A 17,099-nucleotide genomic window follows, 5' to 3' on the forward strand; every position below is an offset into this window, starting at 1 on the left:
TAAAAATAAAATATTTATTGGGAAGGAGAAACGTGGAGGGCAAGGGCCTCCGGCTTAGGGGACTTAGGCTGCCGCGCGGTGGCTGTCCAGGTAGTGCCGCAGGGCTGTGGGGTAATCGGTCATGACGCCGGTGGCCCCCAGGCCGTAGGCCGCTTCAAAATCCGCCTCTTCGTTCAGGCACCAGAATACCACCTGAGGGGGGAGGGGAGGAAAGAAGGGGCTTTTCCACAGCTTGGCCTGGAACGCCCCCGCACCCAGCTGGTCAGCGCTCCCCTCGATGCAGGCCTCCCAGTGGTTCCATTTTCAGAATTTTTTTTTGTTTTGTTTTTTAATATATTTTATTGATTTTGTACAGAGAGGAAGGGAGAGAGAGAGTTAGAAACATCAATGAGAGAGAGTCATCAATCAGCTGCCTCTTGCACACCCCCTACTGGGGATATGCCCACAACCAACATACATGCCCTTGACTGGAATCGAACCCGGGACCTTTCAGTCCCCAAGCTGACGCGCTATCCATTGAGCCAAACCGGTTTCGGCAATTTTCAGAAGTTTTTAAAATTGGTTTGGAACACAGCCATTGTTAAATATTAACTGTATAAACTTGCAACTCTGTAAATAGTATTAAAGGCAATAAAATCTAAAAACGGATCACTTCCTCCTTCTTACTTCCCCCTATGTCCGGGAGAGGATTTATGACTGTCCAATGTGCCCAGTGGAAATAGTCTGCAACTATGTTCTCCTCCCTTCTCTTCCCAGCTCCGTTCAGCGACTTCACGTGGGCAACCAGAAATCGGCCGAGGCAGCAGGCACACCACGGAGGCCAGCTGTGGGCTGTGTACCAGCAGGCCGCCCCGCCAGCCTGCCCGCGCCCACTGCTGCTCTCCCTTCCCTGCCTGCCGAGTCCTCTCCCTTGGGCACTGACATGGGGGAGACCAGGATCTGTGCCCTGGGCAAGCCACTGGGCCCCTGGGTTCCTGATGTGGCTGCTGAGCAGTGAGGTCCAGCCTCCTTGCGTCGCAGTGAAGCGCCAAGGAGTGGGAGGGCTCATCCTCACTGCCTCCATCTAGTCAGTGGCTTGTCTGTGACTCCACTCTTCCACCCATCCCCACTGTTAGCACATGAGCCCAAATCCTGACCGTGACAGCATCTGCCTCCTCCTGAGACTGCTCCCACGGGGGCCCTCCCTCAGCAAATCTCAATGGTCTCTTCCCTCCAAAGCTTCCCCTCCCTTTGGGCAGAAGCCCAGGCTCCTTGCGGAGGTCCCTGGCTTGAGGTCCTTCAGCTGCCTGCCTTCTCCAGCCTCCCTGGTGCCGCTTCCTCCAGGCTGGCTTCCAGGCTGCCACAGTGGCCCTCTGTCTCTCAGACTGCCAGCCTCTAGCTCCCCTGGGCCTTCCCACAGGGCCTCCCGCCTGTGCTCTCCTTGTCCGCCCCCGAGCCAGCGCCTCTCTGCTCCCCGAGGCCTCTGACCCCACAGGCCACCGCACCCTCCCTTTCTGCCTTCCCTTTTCCTTCCCTGTGATGGTGATGGCCTGCTTCCGTTCCCAGCTTTGCCCGGTAAACGCCCCACTCAGTGCCATGGTGTCCGGGATATATGCTCAGCAGAGGTTTGCCAATTAAATGACCTGGTCAGAGCGGGAGCTTGGGAGCGGGAGGAGGTGGCCTGTGCCCAGCCCTTCCTCGGGGGTCAGGGTAGCTCGGCACATCACCAGAATGGCCAGCGCTTACCAAGCGCTTGCTAAGTACCAGGTGCACATCCAGAGGAGCCAACTCTGTCATTAGCCCGTTTACAGTGAGGACACCGAGGCTCTGAGGGTGACCTGCCCAGGGCGCCAGCTGGTCAGGGCAGAGCGGTGACCGGAGCTGTGCCAGAGAAGCCTCACCTGCACTCCTCGCTGCTCCAGGTGTTGGATCAGACTTTTCCTCATGATGAGCCTGTGGGGGGCGGGGGGGGGGCAAAGGTCAAGATGGGGGGACTGAGGAGAAGGGCAGAGGCAGGTCTCCGGGACACTCCACCCAGCCTTCTGGCCCACCTACCATTTAGTAACCGTGGCTGACAGCCGGTTCAGCGCAGAGGAGGAGAACGGGAAGTAGGTCCTGCGGAGAAGGGGGGGTCCATGGGTCACTCCGTCACGGGGTGGAGACTGGGGGTGGTCGTGATCCCTGACCAGTGAAACCTGCCCCCTCTGAGAGGACCTTTGCAGCCCTGGCCAGTTTGGCTCTGTGGACTTTTTTGAAGGGTCCCGGGTTCAATTCCGGTCAAGGGCACATTCCCCGGGTTATGGCCTCGATCCCCAGTAGGGGGCGTGCAGGAGGCAGCTGATCAGTGATTCTCATCATTGATGTTTCTCTCTCTCCCTTCCTCTCTGAAATACAAAATAATCATAATAAAAAGAACCTTTGCAGTTGCCCAGACAGACAATTCACCCTTTGTTCAGCGAGAGCCTCCTCCTGCCTCCTTGACTCCATGCGTTGAGGGTGTGCCCACCCCTCAGCTTTTCAGAAGGGAAACTAAGTCTTGGAGACTTTTATTAACTTGCCCGAGGTCACCTGCAAGTCTGGTGGGGCCAGGCCTGAAACCCAGCTTGAATCCCACGCTGGACACACAGTCTGGGGTCCTCCCCGCTGGGCCTGACAGCCTCCTGAGCACAGACAGCGTCTGATGGGCCGGCTGCTCGCCCTGCTTGTCCCACTCCTGGGGCGGCCCTCGAGGCCCTTCCCAGGCTTTGGAGTCGGACCCGGGGCAAGCCAGGCTCTGGACTTCTAGCTGGATCACCTCGGGCAAGTTACAGAAGCTCTGAGCCTCAGATTCCCCATGTTCTGTGGGGTCATGACTCCTGTACCCCCCGGGGTGCTGCAGAGTACAGCTCAGCTAACTGAGGGATGTGGAAACACTGTCCATCTGTATAAAAACGCTACACACAGAGTTCTGTCGTATAAAGATGTCTTTGTAGCAAAGGATTGTGGGGGCTGGCTGGGAGCTTCTCATGACAACAGGGGGCAGCAGACAGCACTGGGCCAGGCGGGAAAGCTCTCCAACAGCAGGGGGCGGGGCCCCAGAGCTGGCGGAGTATCCGAATTCCCCATCCTTTCCCCAGATGTTACTTTGTTAATCCTTGTTTCCCCCCCAGGAAAACACTTGCTTTTCCTTTTGAGGATCAGAGTGATGCTGTCATTAACACGTGTCTCTGAGCCAGGACAGTAAATGGAGGGCCTTGCCCCACCCACCCTGCTTGATTACTAGTGTGGCTGCACCTGGAACAGAGCAGGCATTCGATAAATACCAGTTGGGTGAATGGACGAGTACATGAACCTTTTGTTCCAAAGCCCCATCCACACCTACAGCCTAGTGCATTTGCATAGAATTTCACAGGGTTCCCGGTCCTCTTGGTATTCATGAACGCTGTGAGAACCCTTGTCTTAAAGTACTGTGGGGGTTACCCGGAAGGCGGCCGGGGACCCCACAAAATGGGGCTTGGGATGGGGGGTGGGGTGTTTTCCCAAGGACAGAAGCAGCTGGCAGCCTGGGGGAGGGTGGAGAGGGGCAGGGGGACCCTGTGGGCACCTGTTGATGATGGTGGGCAGGAAGCACAGGAGGAACTTCTCAGGGATGGGGATGAAGGGCAGCAGCCCCAGGTAGTACAGCAGCAACAGCCGGATGGCGCGCCATCTCGTGAAGGAGAGTGGCATATCGGGGTTCTGGGAGGCAAGGAGAGGGGGTGAGAGCAGTCAGTCTGCTCCGGGGGAAGCAGAGAGGTTTGGGCTGCAGGGGACATAGCTTTGGAACATCAAGAAACCCTATTATCTGCGGGATCAAAGCCACATCTCGGCCCAGCACTCAGGGCCTAAATGCAGCCTCCCTGTGCCAGCAGCAGGACCTGGCTTGGCCACATACTTCCTCCACAGCTCACCTCTCCAAGTCCCCCAGAACCCCCAGGCCGCCCACTAGCCTAGGCCGGCAGGAGGGGCGGGCTCCAGCCGCTGGGAGGAGGGGCTGCAGGAGCCGGAGGGAAAGGGACTCACCGCGGCCTTGCACTTCTTCATGATCGAGCTCTTCTCCGAGGCCCAGATGGTGATTTCATTGCGGTCAAAGTGCCTCACCAGGCTGGCTATCTGCAGGGGGAGGGAGGAGATGGAAGGGAGTGAGTCGGGCCTCTCCCAGGCCGGGCCCTCCCCGCCCTGCCCACAGCGCCACCTTGTGAATGAGCTGCTCGTTTTCCTCTTTGACCTCCACACTCACGGGCACCCGAGGGAACCTCTGGAAAATGTCCTCCAGACGCACCATCTGCCTGTCCGACCCGTGTGCAAAGTGGCCTGCGGGGTGACGGGAGAGGCCAGAGGAGGCTTGGCGGGCGGGAACCCAGGGAAGGGGGCAGGTGCCGGAGGAGAAGAGAGGGCAGAGGCTGGGGCCCTGACCCCGCTCGCTGGCCCAGCCCCGGGCTCACACCGTGCTCTTACCCGGCGAGAAGTAAACCTCCAGCTCCTCCTTGTAGAGGGGCAGCTCCTGAGGGGGCAGGGGCATGTCACCAGGAGGGCATGTGGGGGCTCTCTGGGTAAGGGGGGGCTAGGGCAAGGCCCACCTCAAACGCTAGGCTGCTCACATCCCTGTTCACGCCTGACTGGCGGGACAGGTTCTCGTCGTGCGACACCACCACCACGCCATCCCGGGTCAGCTGACAGTCCAGCTCCAGGAGGTCCGAGCGCTGGGCCATGGCGCTGAGGGCGCAAAGGTCAGTGGGCCGTGGGCACAGGGTGGCGGGGAGGTCCAGGGGAGCGCGGGGCAAGTGGAAGCGGGCTGTGCGGGCGGCGCGATGCCTCCGGGGCTCCAGTCACCCAGGTGAGGAAGCGCGCGGCACCCTGGGCACCAGGGGGCACAGCCTCGCAGCTCAGCGGGGGGGAGGGGGAGGGCGGGCGCACTCACTTCTCCATGGCCTCCATGGTGTTCTCCAGCCTCTCTCCCGACCCTGTGTGGGGCAGCGCGGTGGGTCCTGGGGCTGGGCCCTGTCCTCTCCCCTGGCCCTGTCTCGTCACCCATCAGCCCAGGTGGGCAGCCTCTTTCCTCGTCCCACATCGCCCCGCCATCTGCCCTCCTCCTCCTCGGGCTGCCCTCTTTCTGACATCTGGCCCCTTAGCCCTCCCCCCTCTGCTGTCCACCTTGGCTCTCCCTAGTGCACCCTCAGAGGCCCACACCCCCCCCTCCCCGGGCTCACCTCCCCGGTGAGCCCCCAGGCGGGGGCGGAAGGCCGGAGCCCGGGGCGGGTGCAGCAGGCGCGGCCGGCGAAGGAGGAAGATGGAGAGCAAGGTGTAGCTGCCCAGGGCGGGCAGGGCATAGTACAGCACGGAGCTCATGGTCGTGGCCTCCTGGCTCCGATCCGGCTGCCACCGGCTCAGCTGTCGCCGGCTCAGCTGTCGCCAGTGAACTGTGCCGCCTTGCGACTGCCTGGCTAATGTAGGCTGATTCCTCCACTGGTCACCACCACGCCCCTGCGACTTGCTCAGCCTGCTGCTGGCCCAGAGCCAGGCTGCAGGGCCCAGCTGGATGGAGCTCAGGTGCATGGCGAGGCCAAGTGGCCCTGGCCCTCACCCCCCGGACCCTCACAGATCCCAGCGCCCTCTCTGCTCGACAGCCCTGGGGAGCCAGGTTCCCCCACACGGCTGCTATCACCCCCTTATCCCCCTACCATTGGGCACATGGCTGGGGGTACCATCCCTTGCCATTCTAGAAGATCCAGGGGGGTGTGGGGTGCCGGAGTCACCCCCGATCGCCCCAGCTGGTCAGGAAGACGTCGGAGAGGGGAGAGGACGGCGGCTAAGGGGGAAATGGATGCCCCTCTGTCCAGGAGGCGGAGCTTCTCACACTCCCCTCTCCAGCCCTGGCCATGGGGGAGCCCTCGGGGCCAGAGCTGGGTACAGCCACCGCGGGAGGCGGCTGGCGGGAGTGCCCGTCCTCAGAGGCGAGGGACACGCGTGGGCAAACACAGACAGAGCCGGGGCCGTCATAGACACATCTCTGTATTTATATATTAGACACAGGCACAGGCGGGCAGGCTCGGGCTCCGGCCCCGCCTCCACTTCTCCTCACCACACACAGAAGCAGCAGGAGTTAGAGGTGGCAGCTCGGGGGCAGGGGGCTTGGGCAGGGCCCTGCTCCTCAAGGATACTAGCCCTTGAGCCTTAGGAATGTTCCTTGAGGGGAAAGAGGTGGGGTTTGAGTGAGGCGAGTGGGGCATGGCTGGCCCTGAGTCCCGACTCAGTGTGCCCTAACCCCACCGTCCCTCCGGAGGTCACAGGGCTCCAGAGGCCTTCGATTCTGGAGCCGCCGGAGACTGGGGGAGCCGGGGGAGAAGGCAGAGCTGCCGAGGGGGATTTGCTTTGGGGCCACCTGAGCCACAGGTCCTGGAGGAGGGGAGAGGGAGGGGGGGTGCCTTGGCCTGCGGGAAGCAGGAGGCCTGAGCGAAGCGAGGGAAGATGGCCAGGCCCGCCCTGTGCCCCGACCTGGGCTGCGGGGGTCCGGGCTGGGCTCAGGGTCCGTTTTCTAACAGTCCAGCAGGGGAGGGCAGACAGGAGGCAGGGCCTAAACGAAAAGGCAGCAGGAGAGGAACCATTAGCACCGGGAGAGCCCCTGCCGGAGCTCTGACCTCACCCCGTTTCATTCCGTCCTGACAGCCGAGGGAGACGTGCCTGTTTCCTCATCGCGGGGAACAGGAGTGCCGGTCTCACGGCCCTGCTGTGAGGATGCCATGAGCTCCTACCCAGAAACATCTAGAATAATGCGCGGTGCTCCCTGTTTGCTCTCATTATCAGGGCGGTCCCCAGGAAACGGAGCTGCAGAAGTGGGGTGCCTTGCACAACACCTTACACAGCTCTTACTACGTGTCAGAGCCAGGGTTTGAGCGCAGGTGTGTCTGCCCGCCCTCCCTCGGGTTCCAGCTGGCAGAAAGACCGGAGGTGACGAAGGAGGGAAGAGAGGTGTGGGTGAGAGTCCCCCGAAGGTGGGTGAACTGCTGACCTGGGTGCCAGGTGTGAGAAAGCCTGGTATCTGGGTCAGCTGAGACCTGCCAGCTCCTCCCAAAGCAACTGCGGCCCCACCTGCCTCTCTGTCCATCTGGGAGGGGCAGAACCTGGCCAGGGTCCTCAGATGGTGCGAGGGGCCCTCAGGGACCCCTGGGGCTGGAGGCAGCAGGGTGTTGGCTGATGGGAGACACTTGGGGCGGGGGGGCGGGGGAGAAGGAGGGGCGTGAAGCCTGGCAGACCACAGGCCTGCGGCCTGGGCAGTCTCTGGCCCTCCTGCTGCTCGGTACACATGGACCATGGGCATGAGCGAGCTTTGACTGCACCGGATGTTTGGTAGGCACCCTGGTCTCGGGGTGAATCAGCGTGTGGGCGGCGGGGCGCACTCACCCAGCCCCGGGGAGCAGAGGCGTCTGTGCAGGTTAGGTGGCCTCCAGCACGCCAGGCTGGAAGCGGGCTGTCTCCTGGAATATGAGCTCCTTCAGCCGCTCCTTGGGCAGGTCATCCAGCTCCATGTCAAAGGTGAAAGGTTCCTCGGCCACCGGCTGGGGTGGCAGGGATGCGAGGCTCAGGCCGGAGACCGAGGGATGCCCACCCACCACTCACCCCCAGGCCTGCCGGCGGCTGACCCACCTCGTCTGTCGGGTCGTAGTACTGCTCCAAGTAGGGGTGCGCCAGCGCTTCTTCCACGGTGATCCGTTTGTTGGGGTTAAAGGTCAACATCCGGTCCAGCAGGTCAAGGGCTAAGGAAGGGCAGGAACCGGGGGTCAAAGGGAAGGCTAGGGTAGCTGCCGGGCTCACGCACCCGCCTTTACCCCCCGTCAGCCGCATGTCCCCCTCACCTTTGGAGTCGGACTTGGGGAACAGCTTGGCCCAGCCCACCTTGGTCTTGGAAGGCAGAGACTGCAGGTAGTTCCGGGCCTTCATGTTGATGATGCAGTTCAGGTCCTCGAGGGATGGGGAGCCCAGGATGCCTGTGGGCAGGGCAGGTGACCTGGTGAGAGACCTTCTCTCCCCTCTGGGAGCAGGAGGAGCCAAGAACAGGAGCTCCCACCAACCCATCCCATGCCTGACAGTTATCTCCAGCCAACGCTGTGATGGTGGAGCAGGGGGTCTGGACTCGGGCAGCCCTCAGTTCAGATCTCAGCTCCAGCGCTTCCTACGCGTGGGCCGCGGCCCTGCTCTCCCCGGGTGTTAACGGGATAGTATTTATCCGTCACTGAAATCCTGTGCGATGCTGTAGTAGAGGCTCCTACGGTGGTGGTACTCCTGATCCGACTCCCAGACTCCCGACCCTGACCCAAGAGAAATCTCCCTTCCAGCAGGCTAATCTCACTGCCATGTGGCGGGCCAGGCCCCTCACCCAGAATGTGGTTGAGCTGGTCCAGGTAGTGCTTGCCAGGGAAGATGGGCCGGTTGGAGAGCATTTCAGCCAGAATGCAGCCCACAGACCAGATGTCGATGGACTTGGTGTAGCCCTGGGGACGGGGAGAAAGTGGTGGGTCCCGGGCCAGCCTCACCAGGGCCCTGTTGTCTGGGCCAACCTCCCCCCCCCCCTCTTCCCAGATCCCAAGGACCAGGGGGTCACTGCCTGGCTCAGAGGTGGCTCCAGGGCTTTCTGGGACCTGGCCTTTCCCTTTGGGGGTGGGTGGGCCCCCTACCTTGGAGTTAAGCATGATCTCTGGGGCCCGGTACCAGCGCGTGGCCACGTATTCTGTCAGGAAGCCGGTGTGGTCATGCTCAGGGTCCGCGATCCGGGCCAGGCCAAAATCGCAGATCTGGAATCCAACCCCGGCTGCTAAGCGTGGTGCTCAAGGTCTCCACGCCCAAGCAGCCATTTCGCCATGCCCCTCCCTGCCCCTGCGGCTCCCTCTGCCTGCAGTGCCCGCCTACCCCAGGGGGCCAGCGGTCAGACGGAAGCCCAGGCCCTGGGGGGGGGAGGAGGAGCGGGCACCCCAGCCCTGACCTTAAGGTCGCAGGTGGTGTTGATGAGCAGGTTGGAGGGCTTTAAGTCCCGGTGCAGCACATTGGCCGAGTGGATGTACTTGAGGCCCCGCAGGATCTGGTAGAGGAAGTAGCAGACGTGGTCGTTGCTCAGCTGCTGGCTTTTGAGCAACTTGTACAGGTCTGTCTCCATCAGGTCCTGCACGATGTAGCTGAGGGTGGTATGGGAGGCCCCGCGGGTGGGGGCAGCAGGAGGCACGTGGTTAAGAAGAACGAGCTCTGGTGGCCAGGCTTCGCACCCCCTCCAGCTGGCACCCCTAAGACTCAACAGATCTGCCAACCCCTCTCACAAGCTGGGCAGGGCCCTGGCTCAGCATTGGGCTTGGGGCCTCTGCTGCGTCTCAGCTGGTGACCCTGAGCAAAGCACTTCGGTTCTGCAGGAGGCAGGAGAACTCCAGTTAAGAGCAGCAGCTCTGGCCCTGGCCAGTTTGGCTCAGTGGATAGGGTGTTGGCCTATGGACTGAAGGGTCCTGGGTTCGATTCTGGTCAAGGGCACACGCCTAGGTTGTGGGCTTGGTCCTTAGTGTGGGGTGTGCAGGAGGCCGCCAAGCAATGATTCTCTGTCATCATTGGTGTTTCTATCTCTCTCTCCCTCTCCCTTCCTCTCTGAAATCAATAAAAATACATCTTTTTTTTTTTTTTTTTTTTTAATATACTTTACTGACTTTTCATAGAGAGGAAGAGAGAGGGACAGAGAATCAGAAACATTGATCAGCTGCCTTCTGCACACTCCCCACTGGGGATGTGCCCGCAACCAAGGTACATGCCCCTGACCGGAATCTAACCCGGGACACTTCAGTCCGAAGGCTGACGCTCTGTCCACTGAGCCAAACTGGTTCTGTCAAAAAATATATATCTTTCAAGAAACAAAAAAGAACAGCAGCTTTGGGGTTAATCTGCTAGTGGTTTTACCACCTCAACCTGTCCGCACCTCTATTTCCTCATCTGAAAAGCAGGAGAATGGTTCTTTCTGAGTGGGTGTGACAATGAGATGAGATGACCCCTGTGAAGAAGCCAGCCCGGTGCTTGGCACACGGTGAGTGCTCAGCAAACAAGGACTCGTGTTGCTATGAGAAATGCCTGAGCCACATGGCTGTTGAGAGGGGTTACATGAGATAATGTGCGAATACCATCTGGCATGCAATAAATGTTTCTTAAAAAGAAATGCCTACCTTACGGCGATAGTGTGTTCAAGACAAATGAGGAGAAAGCCAGCAGCACGCTCCTACTCGGTGCGTGGCCGTGCATCAGAAGATAGGGGAGTACGTGTCCTTATAGGTTTTAAGATTAAACTTGCATGCATGCATGCATACATACATACATAAACGCCTCTTGGCTTGTCTCTACAAGAAGAAGGACTATCTTTTAGCATCAGCCTCAAAGGGCCCCTGGGGATGTATGGGCCAGCCCTGTTTTATCGATGAAGATGCTGAAGGTCACACGGCGAGCTGGGGGGAGTGCGGAGGCTTCCAGCCGCAGTCTGCGGTGGGGGCCTGCAGGCATGATCCCCCGCTTGGGTGGAGAACTGGGACTGCCTGGGGGTGGGTGAGTGGGGGAGAGGTGATGGGTAGCAGAAGCTGCTAACAGCAGGGCCAGGCAGGAAGTGGACAGCTAACCAGGAAAGTGACATGGGGGAGGGCGACGAAGGCCGGGCTGGGCCCTGGGCAAGGTGCAAGGCCACAGGTGACGGGCGGGGCCCTCCCGGCAGGAAGTCTGGAGAAAGGACGGCGTTTCTCTGGGGGAGGGGCAGAGGCAGTGGCAGAGGCTTTCTGAGCCTCAATTTCCTCATCGATGCACGAAAGGGAGCTGAGACCCAGCTCATCGGGCAGTTGGGAGGTAGAGTTAGAAACGGGAAAGCCCTGGGCATGCACTGCGCCTGACTCAGAGCAGGCCCTCGAAAAGGGGCCGCTTTCTCCTCGCCTGCTGGCCTCCCTCTGAGGGGAAAGAACCGGCTGTTAACCAAGAACTGGCTGGGGGCAGAGGCTGGATCCTGACACACCTCTGTGTATCAGGAGACAAAGGCCTGTAGAGGCCATCTTGCCCAGACCCCCCAGAGGCAGAGGGAGTGGACATGTCCTCGGACACACGGCCCGGCTGCAGCAGGCCAGGCTCCCCTGAGGCCGCCCAGCCTCCGGCCCCCTGTGGCCGCCTTCCCGCCAGGTTTCTCTCTGGGTTTGCTCTGGAGGGCGACAGGGAAGAAGGAAACAGAAAGAAGCCCCGTGTTCTCCCAGCCCAGCTCCGAGGCCAAGGTGAAGGATACACATCCCTCATGGCATCCAGCGTGGGCGCCCGGAGGATGTCCCGGATGCCGATGACATTCTCGTGGCGGAAGCGCAGCAGGATCTGGATCTCCCGCAGCGTGCGCTGGCAGTAGGTCTGGTGCTCGAAGGGGCTGATTTTCTTGATGGCCACACGTGTCTTGCGGACGTGGTCATAGGCTGAGCTGAGGGGCCGGAGAGGTGGTGTTGGTGTGGTCGCGCAGAGGGGAGTCCAGGCCCGCGGGCCCCACCCAGGCCAGGGCAGGGCAGGGCAGGGCGGGAGCGGGAGAGGGCTCCGGCCCAGTGGTAAACAATGCTGGTTCCTTCCTGCCGGAGGCCTGGGATCTCCAGGGAGAGAGCTGGGGGCCAGCCAGGCAGCCCTCCGGCGGCTTCACAAAGAGAGGAAGAGACTGACCGCTCACAGACTTCCCCTCTCCGCTACCCTCTCCATGCGAGAGGCCCCCCTCCCAGGGATGGGCTCCCCAGGCCAGGCCAGGGCCGGGGCTGGGAGCCAGTGGAGGACAGACAGTGAGGCAAACACCGGGAGAAGGGGGAGTCACAGGAGGGGCTGCAGGGAAGGGGTGAGGCAGGCACGGCTGTCAGGGCGACTGATGGGCAAGGTACCCACCCGGGCAGCAGGCCGTCCCAGATGAACAAAGCCCAGCACCCACCGAGGGAGGGGGGACCGAAGCCCCTCCTGGAAGTTGCAGGAGGCGCCCTGGACCAGCCCCAGCACCCCAGTCCTGGCTGCTCGGCTTCCCCAGCTCCGGGCGGTCCCCCGGGGACCCCAGGCATCCTCCCCAGGATCCTCACTCCCTCTGCACTCCGGGGGCACCGTCCCGAGACCCCGTTCTCCTCCCTCACCCGCGCCCACAGGGTGCCCGGTCCCCGCAGCTCCCCACACCCAGGTCCCCGCCCTTCGCCACGGAAAGGCCGGTCCAGGCTCCGAGCCCCTCCTCGGACGCACGCACCCCAGGCCCCTCCCGGGGCGCCCCCTGCCCGGCCGCGCCCCGGATCGCCAGGCGCAGAGCACCGAGCACCCAGCACCCAGGACCCCGGCCTGCACCCCGCACCCCGCCCCGCCGCACCCCTCCGGCCCCCTCACCTGACCATGCCGTAGGCGCCCTCGCCGATGTACTGCAGCTGCGAGTAGCGCGGGCCCACGTCGAACGGCTGCCCCTTCACCACCTCCACGTCCCCCGCGCCCCCCGGGCCGACCCCCTCGGCTCCCCGGGGCTCCCCGCCCCCGCCCCCCGGAGCCGCCGCCGCCGCCATCTCCACTCCTCCCTCCGCCGCCGCCGCGCCGCCCCGCCCCTGCCGCCGCCCGGTCCCCGCGCCCCGCCCGCCCCGCCCGCCCCGCCCCTTCCCGCCGGGCCCGGAGCGCGCGGCCGGCCCCGCCGTCACGTGGCCCCGGGCGCGCGCGGCGCTTCCCCGGCGGCTGCCCGGCCGCTGGCGCCCCGCCCCGCGCAGCCCGCCGCTCCGGGCCCGGGAGGGGGAGAGGCCGAGGACACCCCCAGCCCGCCGCTCCGGGAGGGGGAGAGGCCGAGGACACCCCCAGCCCGCCGCTCCGGGCCCGGAGGGGGAGAGGCCGAGGACACCCCCAGCCCGCCGCTCCGGGCCCGGAGGGGGAGAGGCCGAGGACACCCCCAGCCCGCCGCTCCGGGCCCGGGACGGGGAGAGGACACCCCCAGCCCGCCGCTCCGGGCCCGGGAGGGGGAGAGGACACCCCCAGCCCGCCGCTCCGGGCCCGGAGGGGGAGAGGACACCCCCAGCCCGCCGCTCCGGGCCCGGGAGGGGGAGAGGCCGGACGCTGCCTGCAGGGTGGCCGGGTTTGCTCAGTCCACACCACGAGGCTTCTCTCAAACACAGCAAAACAGGCTACACTTCTGTGGTCACTGGAGTTTGCAAAACTGAAATCCTGTCAGCATGTCTCTTTTGTTGAATTTATCGGGGTGACATTGGTTACAATTACGTAGATTTCAGGGTACAATCCTATAGTATACATCAGCGGTCTGTCGTGTGGTGTGTTCACACCCCAAGTCTCCCCCATCCTCTCTTTTACCCCCCCCTCCTCTCCCCCCCCCCCAGGCCCCTTAGGGTCAGCACCTTTTGGCTCTGTACCAGACTTGGCAGCGCACTTATTTGACCACTTCAGTTTCTTCAGACAGCTCCTCCACTCGGGGTCAGAGTGGGGCCGAGCCTGTCTTGTTCTCAGGGTTTGCAGATGGGGGAGCTGGGGAGCTGAGACTCAACATGATATCTTCTTCTTTTTTTAAATATATTTTTTTATTGATTTCAGAGAGGAAGGAAGAGGGAGAGAGAGCTAGAAACATCCATGATGAAAGAGCATCATGGTGGGTCGGCTGCCTCCTGTAAGTCCCTCCCTGGGAATAGAACCCACAACCGGGCATGCGCCCTTGACCGGAGTTGAACCTGGGACCTTTCAGTTTGCAGGCCAACACTATCCACTGAGCCAAACCGGCTGGGACTCAACATGATATCTTCTGACACAGAGGCAGGGCCCTTTTTAATTCCATCCTGTCCCCAGAGACAGCGGTGACCGGAGACAGCCCGGCCAGTCCATCCCCTTCACTCCGCAGTGGAGCCCGCAGCGCAGGTACCCACACTGGAACCACAGAGAGGGCGAGCAGGCCCTGCGCAAGGATGACACGCAGATTCGGGGCGGGGTGTGTGTGTGTGTGTGTGTGTGTGTGTGTGTGTGTGAAGGTGGGCGCTGGAAGCTTCGGAAAAACACATTTGCTGGCCTTCATTAAGTAACCACTTTGTTTTTTTCTTCCTTAAAAGCTGGGAGGAGGTCCTTATATGTATTATACAATAGATCAAGACACAAAGTAGAACAGTGATTATGATTCTGAAATTGCTCATAATTGGATCTATGACCGGGCACTCTAGTTCAGATTAATGAGACCGAGTGGCTGGCTCCCAACAGCCCACAAGTCAGCACCGTCCCTTGAGGTGCTCCTTAGACCAGTGGTTCACAAGGTTGGGAAGCTGTGGAGTGGCTCTGAGCGAGGCGCTCTGGCTGAGGAAAGGTACCGTGTGGATTAGTGGTTAGGAGCCAGGGCTCTCTGGAGCCAGGGTGCCCAGGTTAGAGCCCCATCTTCGCCACTTACTCACCGAGTTACCCTGGGTAGACTGCCCACTGCCTCTCTCCTCGTGGAGTTTATAACCTATCGAAAAGATGCACTTACATAAATCAATTTAATACCGGAAGCGTGGATGTAACATCGGGCGTGTGAGTGAGCTGGGGGTGGGTGAGGTCACTCTAGAGAAGTGAGGAGGGAGCCGTGGAGGAGGTGGCATTGGCGTCATTGAAAAGGAAGTGGGGTTTCAGAAGGTCGAGGTAGGGGAAAGGCATCAAGAAGAAGGAACAGCCCTAACTGGTTTGGCTCAGTGGATAGAGCGTCTGCCTGCGGACTGAAGGGTCCCAGGTTCGATTCCAGTCAAGGGCATGTACCTTGGTTGCGGGCACATCCCTGGTAGGGGATGTGTGGGAGGGAGCTGGTCGATGTGTTCTCTCTCATCCATGTTTCTAGCTCTCTATCCCTCTCCCTTCCTCTCTGTAAGAAATCAATAAGATATATTAAAAAAAGAAAGGAAGAAGGAGCAGCAGAGTCGGGCAGAGGCCAGAGCACAGGTGTCCAGTGCGATGCAGTGCAGAGGGTTAAGGGGAGTTCGGGCTGGGCAGGTGGGTTGAGGCCGGGTTGGGGAAGGCCTTGGATCCTGGCAAGTTTCGATGTTACTCAGGAAGCAGTAAAAGCCTTTGAGGGACTTTTGCTAGACCATTTTGCAACTTCAGGAGAATATGGTGACTCAGAGAAACTCCGTGGAGTTCAGCATGGAGCCATGTTTCCTGAGTGGGAGTGAGTTTCCTCCTGAGGAAAGGCTGGTCCTGCCGCCTCACGCCGTGCCTTCCTCCCCCTCAGGCGTGTGGCTGAGACTGCCCTCTAGTGGCCGAGGCTGGGACTTCCTTGGAGACGACTGGGATTTCTGCATTTATAGATGCTTGTTCAGCTTATATATGTATGGGCATATTCAGCTTATATATCCTGGGCTAGGCGCTGATATGCACTTTATCTCCAACCATTCTCACAGCGACCATATGAGGTTGAGAGTCTGAACTAAATTTAACGGGAAAAGCAGAAGCGCACTGAGCCATGGAGTCAGAAGAACCTGGAAGAATCATTTTCCCCGTCACGTAGTTCACCCTCTCACAGCTCACTGCACTGCTTGAGTCTTTCTAACAGCTGCCATTTGGCTTACCTCTGTCCTCTTAGATCGACCTAGAGGAAGTGTCCCACCAGTTCTTATCTGTTCGTGATGTCAAGGTCATGGGGGAGGCCAGTGGGGAATTTGCCCAGGGTAACACCCATTCCCATTTCCACAACCAGCTAGCACAACTGAGAAAGCAGCAACAGTGAGGGAATAGGGGCCAGAACGCATGTAACCATTTATAACTTTTAATTTAATGGCCATTTTTTTTTCTCAATCCAAAAAACCTCTGTGATAGAAGTATCTCGGGACACTTCTTTATGTATTAGAGATTAGCAACGGCCAGACACCTCCCCTCTGGAGCAGGCGTTCTTCGGCTGCCGCCCTCTCTGAAATCTCCATGGTTCGCTCTGCCTGCTAACTCCTTCCCCGGCTGTCCTCACCAGCCTTCTCCTGTGGATTAATGGGACACATCCTAAACCTGACAAGCTCGGGGAAGGCCGGCTTGTTGGTCTTGCAAACTCGGGAGACCTAAAGGAACCACAAAGGATGATCTGAAGTGAAAACTTTTTAACTAAAAGCTGTTTATGGCAGGTAGTCCTGTCCTAAGCTAGAATCTTCCCTGACAAAGGTCGTCTTTACCTTAACCAAGCCTGTCTGTTGTCTTTTGCATCTACGATAACATTCCTCTGGATCGCCAGGGTGACTCCCCCTTTTCTAGACGCTTCAGGCACAGCCAAATCACCCAGGCAGGGACCTCTCACTGTTATGTCTGCCATGTTAATTATTGATCGTTAACTATCCTGTAGGAACCCACGTAAAAGAATATGTGTCTATCGTTTTGCCCCCCCCTCGATTTCTCCCACCTCCCTATCTGTCATCTTTAGATTTCATGTAATCCACATATGTCTCTTCTGATTGTAATCTCTCTCTATAAAAGCCTACGTGACCATTACGACCGAATGACCAGAAGGACTGGTCGACTGGTCATTATGACGCACACTGACCACCAGGGGGCAGACACTCAATGCAGGAGGTGCCTTCTGGTGGTGAGTGCGCTCCCACAGCTGGAGCACTGCTCAGCCAGAAGCCGGGATCACCGCTGGCGAGTGCAGCTGTGGCAGCAGCAGGAGCCTCTCCTGGGCGGCTGCGGCAGGCACAACAGGGCTGGGTGAGCAGCAGCTGGGCTCCTCCCTCGCCGCCGGCTACATCCCCGGGGGAGGAGGATGGCCCCTGAGGGGTCCCAGATTGCAAGTAGGCGCTGGCCAGGCTGAAGGACCCCACCTGTGCATGAATCCGTGCACCCGGCCTGTAGTGTATAAAATAAGGTGCAGCCAAAACTGGTTTGGCTCAGTGGATAGAGTGTTGGCCTGCAGACTGAAAGGTCCCAGATTTAATTCTGATCAAGGGCATGCACATTGGTTGCGAGCACGTCCCCAGTAGGGGGTGTGCAAGAGGCAGCTGGCCGATGTTTCTTATTGATGTTTCTATTGTAGCTCTCTGTCCCTCTCCCTTCCTCTCTGTAAAAAATCAATAAAATATATTAAAATAAAATAAAGTGCAAAACTACCATTATCTCAATCCAATGATAATCTT

General features: G+C 60.2%; 2 protein-coding genes across 2 annotated transcripts; both read right to left on the reverse strand.

Moving 5' to 3' along the window:
- GDPD3 (glycerophosphodiester phosphodiesterase domain containing 3) lies at positions 1 to 5,568 on the reverse strand. Its single transcript, XM_045572500.1, has 10 exons — positions 5,208 to 5,568; positions 4,919 to 4,961; positions 4,578 to 4,713; positions 4,456 to 4,501; positions 4,193 to 4,311; positions 4,021 to 4,110; positions 3,563 to 3,696; positions 2,035 to 2,094; positions 1,881 to 1,932; positions 1 to 192 (listed from the first exon to the last, which is right to left on the reverse strand). Exons 1-10 carry the CDS (start codon positions 5,551 to 5,553, stop codon positions 64 to 66), a joined length of 1,155 nt encoding a protein of 384 aa, XP_045428456.1. The 5' UTR covers positions 5,554 to 5,568; the 3' UTR covers positions 1 to 63.
- A 426-nt stretch (positions 5,569 to 5,994) lies between these two features.
- Positions 5,995 to 12,583, reverse strand: MAPK3 (mitogen-activated protein kinase 3). Its single transcript, XM_036412953.2, has 9 exons — positions 12,376 to 12,583; positions 11,273 to 11,455; positions 8,975 to 9,164; positions 8,670 to 8,786; positions 8,372 to 8,486; positions 7,851 to 7,982; positions 7,642 to 7,751; positions 7,399 to 7,553; positions 5,995 to 6,571 (listed from the first exon to the last, which is right to left on the reverse strand). Exons 1-8 carry the CDS (start codon positions 12,543 to 12,545, stop codon positions 7,431 to 7,433), a joined length of 1,140 nt encoding a protein of 379 aa, XP_036268846.1. The 5' UTR covers positions 12,546 to 12,583; the 3' UTR covers positions 5,995 to 6,571; positions 7,399 to 7,430.
- Positions 12,584 to 17,099: the final 4,516 nt, after the last annotated feature.

Source organism: Pipistrellus kuhlii, unplaced genomic scaffold, assembly GCF_014108245.1.
Source record: "Pipistrellus kuhlii isolate mPipKuh1 unplaced genomic scaffold, mPipKuh1.p scaffold_m20_p_48, whole genome shotgun sequence".
NCBI lineage: Eukaryota > Metazoa > Chordata > Mammalia > Chiroptera > Vespertilionidae > Pipistrellus > Pipistrellus kuhlii.

Coding starts and splice junctions, on each gene's coding strand:
- GDPD3 (XM_045572500.1), bottom strand. CDS start 5,553: ATGCACCTGAGCTCCATCCAGCTGGGCCCTGCAGCCTGGCTCTGGGCC. Junction 4,502..4,577: donor TGAGCAGCCTAGCGTTTGAG/GTGGGCCTTGCC, acceptor CTGCCCCCTCAG/GAGCTGCCCCTCTACAAGGA. Junction 1,933..2,034: donor TCAGCCACGGTTACTAAATG/GTAGGTGGGCCA, acceptor CGCCCCCCACAG/GCTCATCATGAGGAAAAGTC.
- MAPK3 (XM_036412953.2), bottom strand. CDS start 12,545: ATGGCGGCGGCGGCGGCTCCGGGGGGCGGGGGCGGGGAGCCCCGGGGA. Junction 9,165..11,272: donor CTGGATGCCATGAGGGATGT/GTATCCTTCACC, acceptor TACCACCCTCAG/CTACATCGTGCAGGACCTGA. Junction 7,752..7,850: donor CCCCAAGTCCGACTCCAAAG/GTGAGGGGGACA, acceptor GCCCTTCCTTAG/CCCTTGACCTGCTGGACCGG.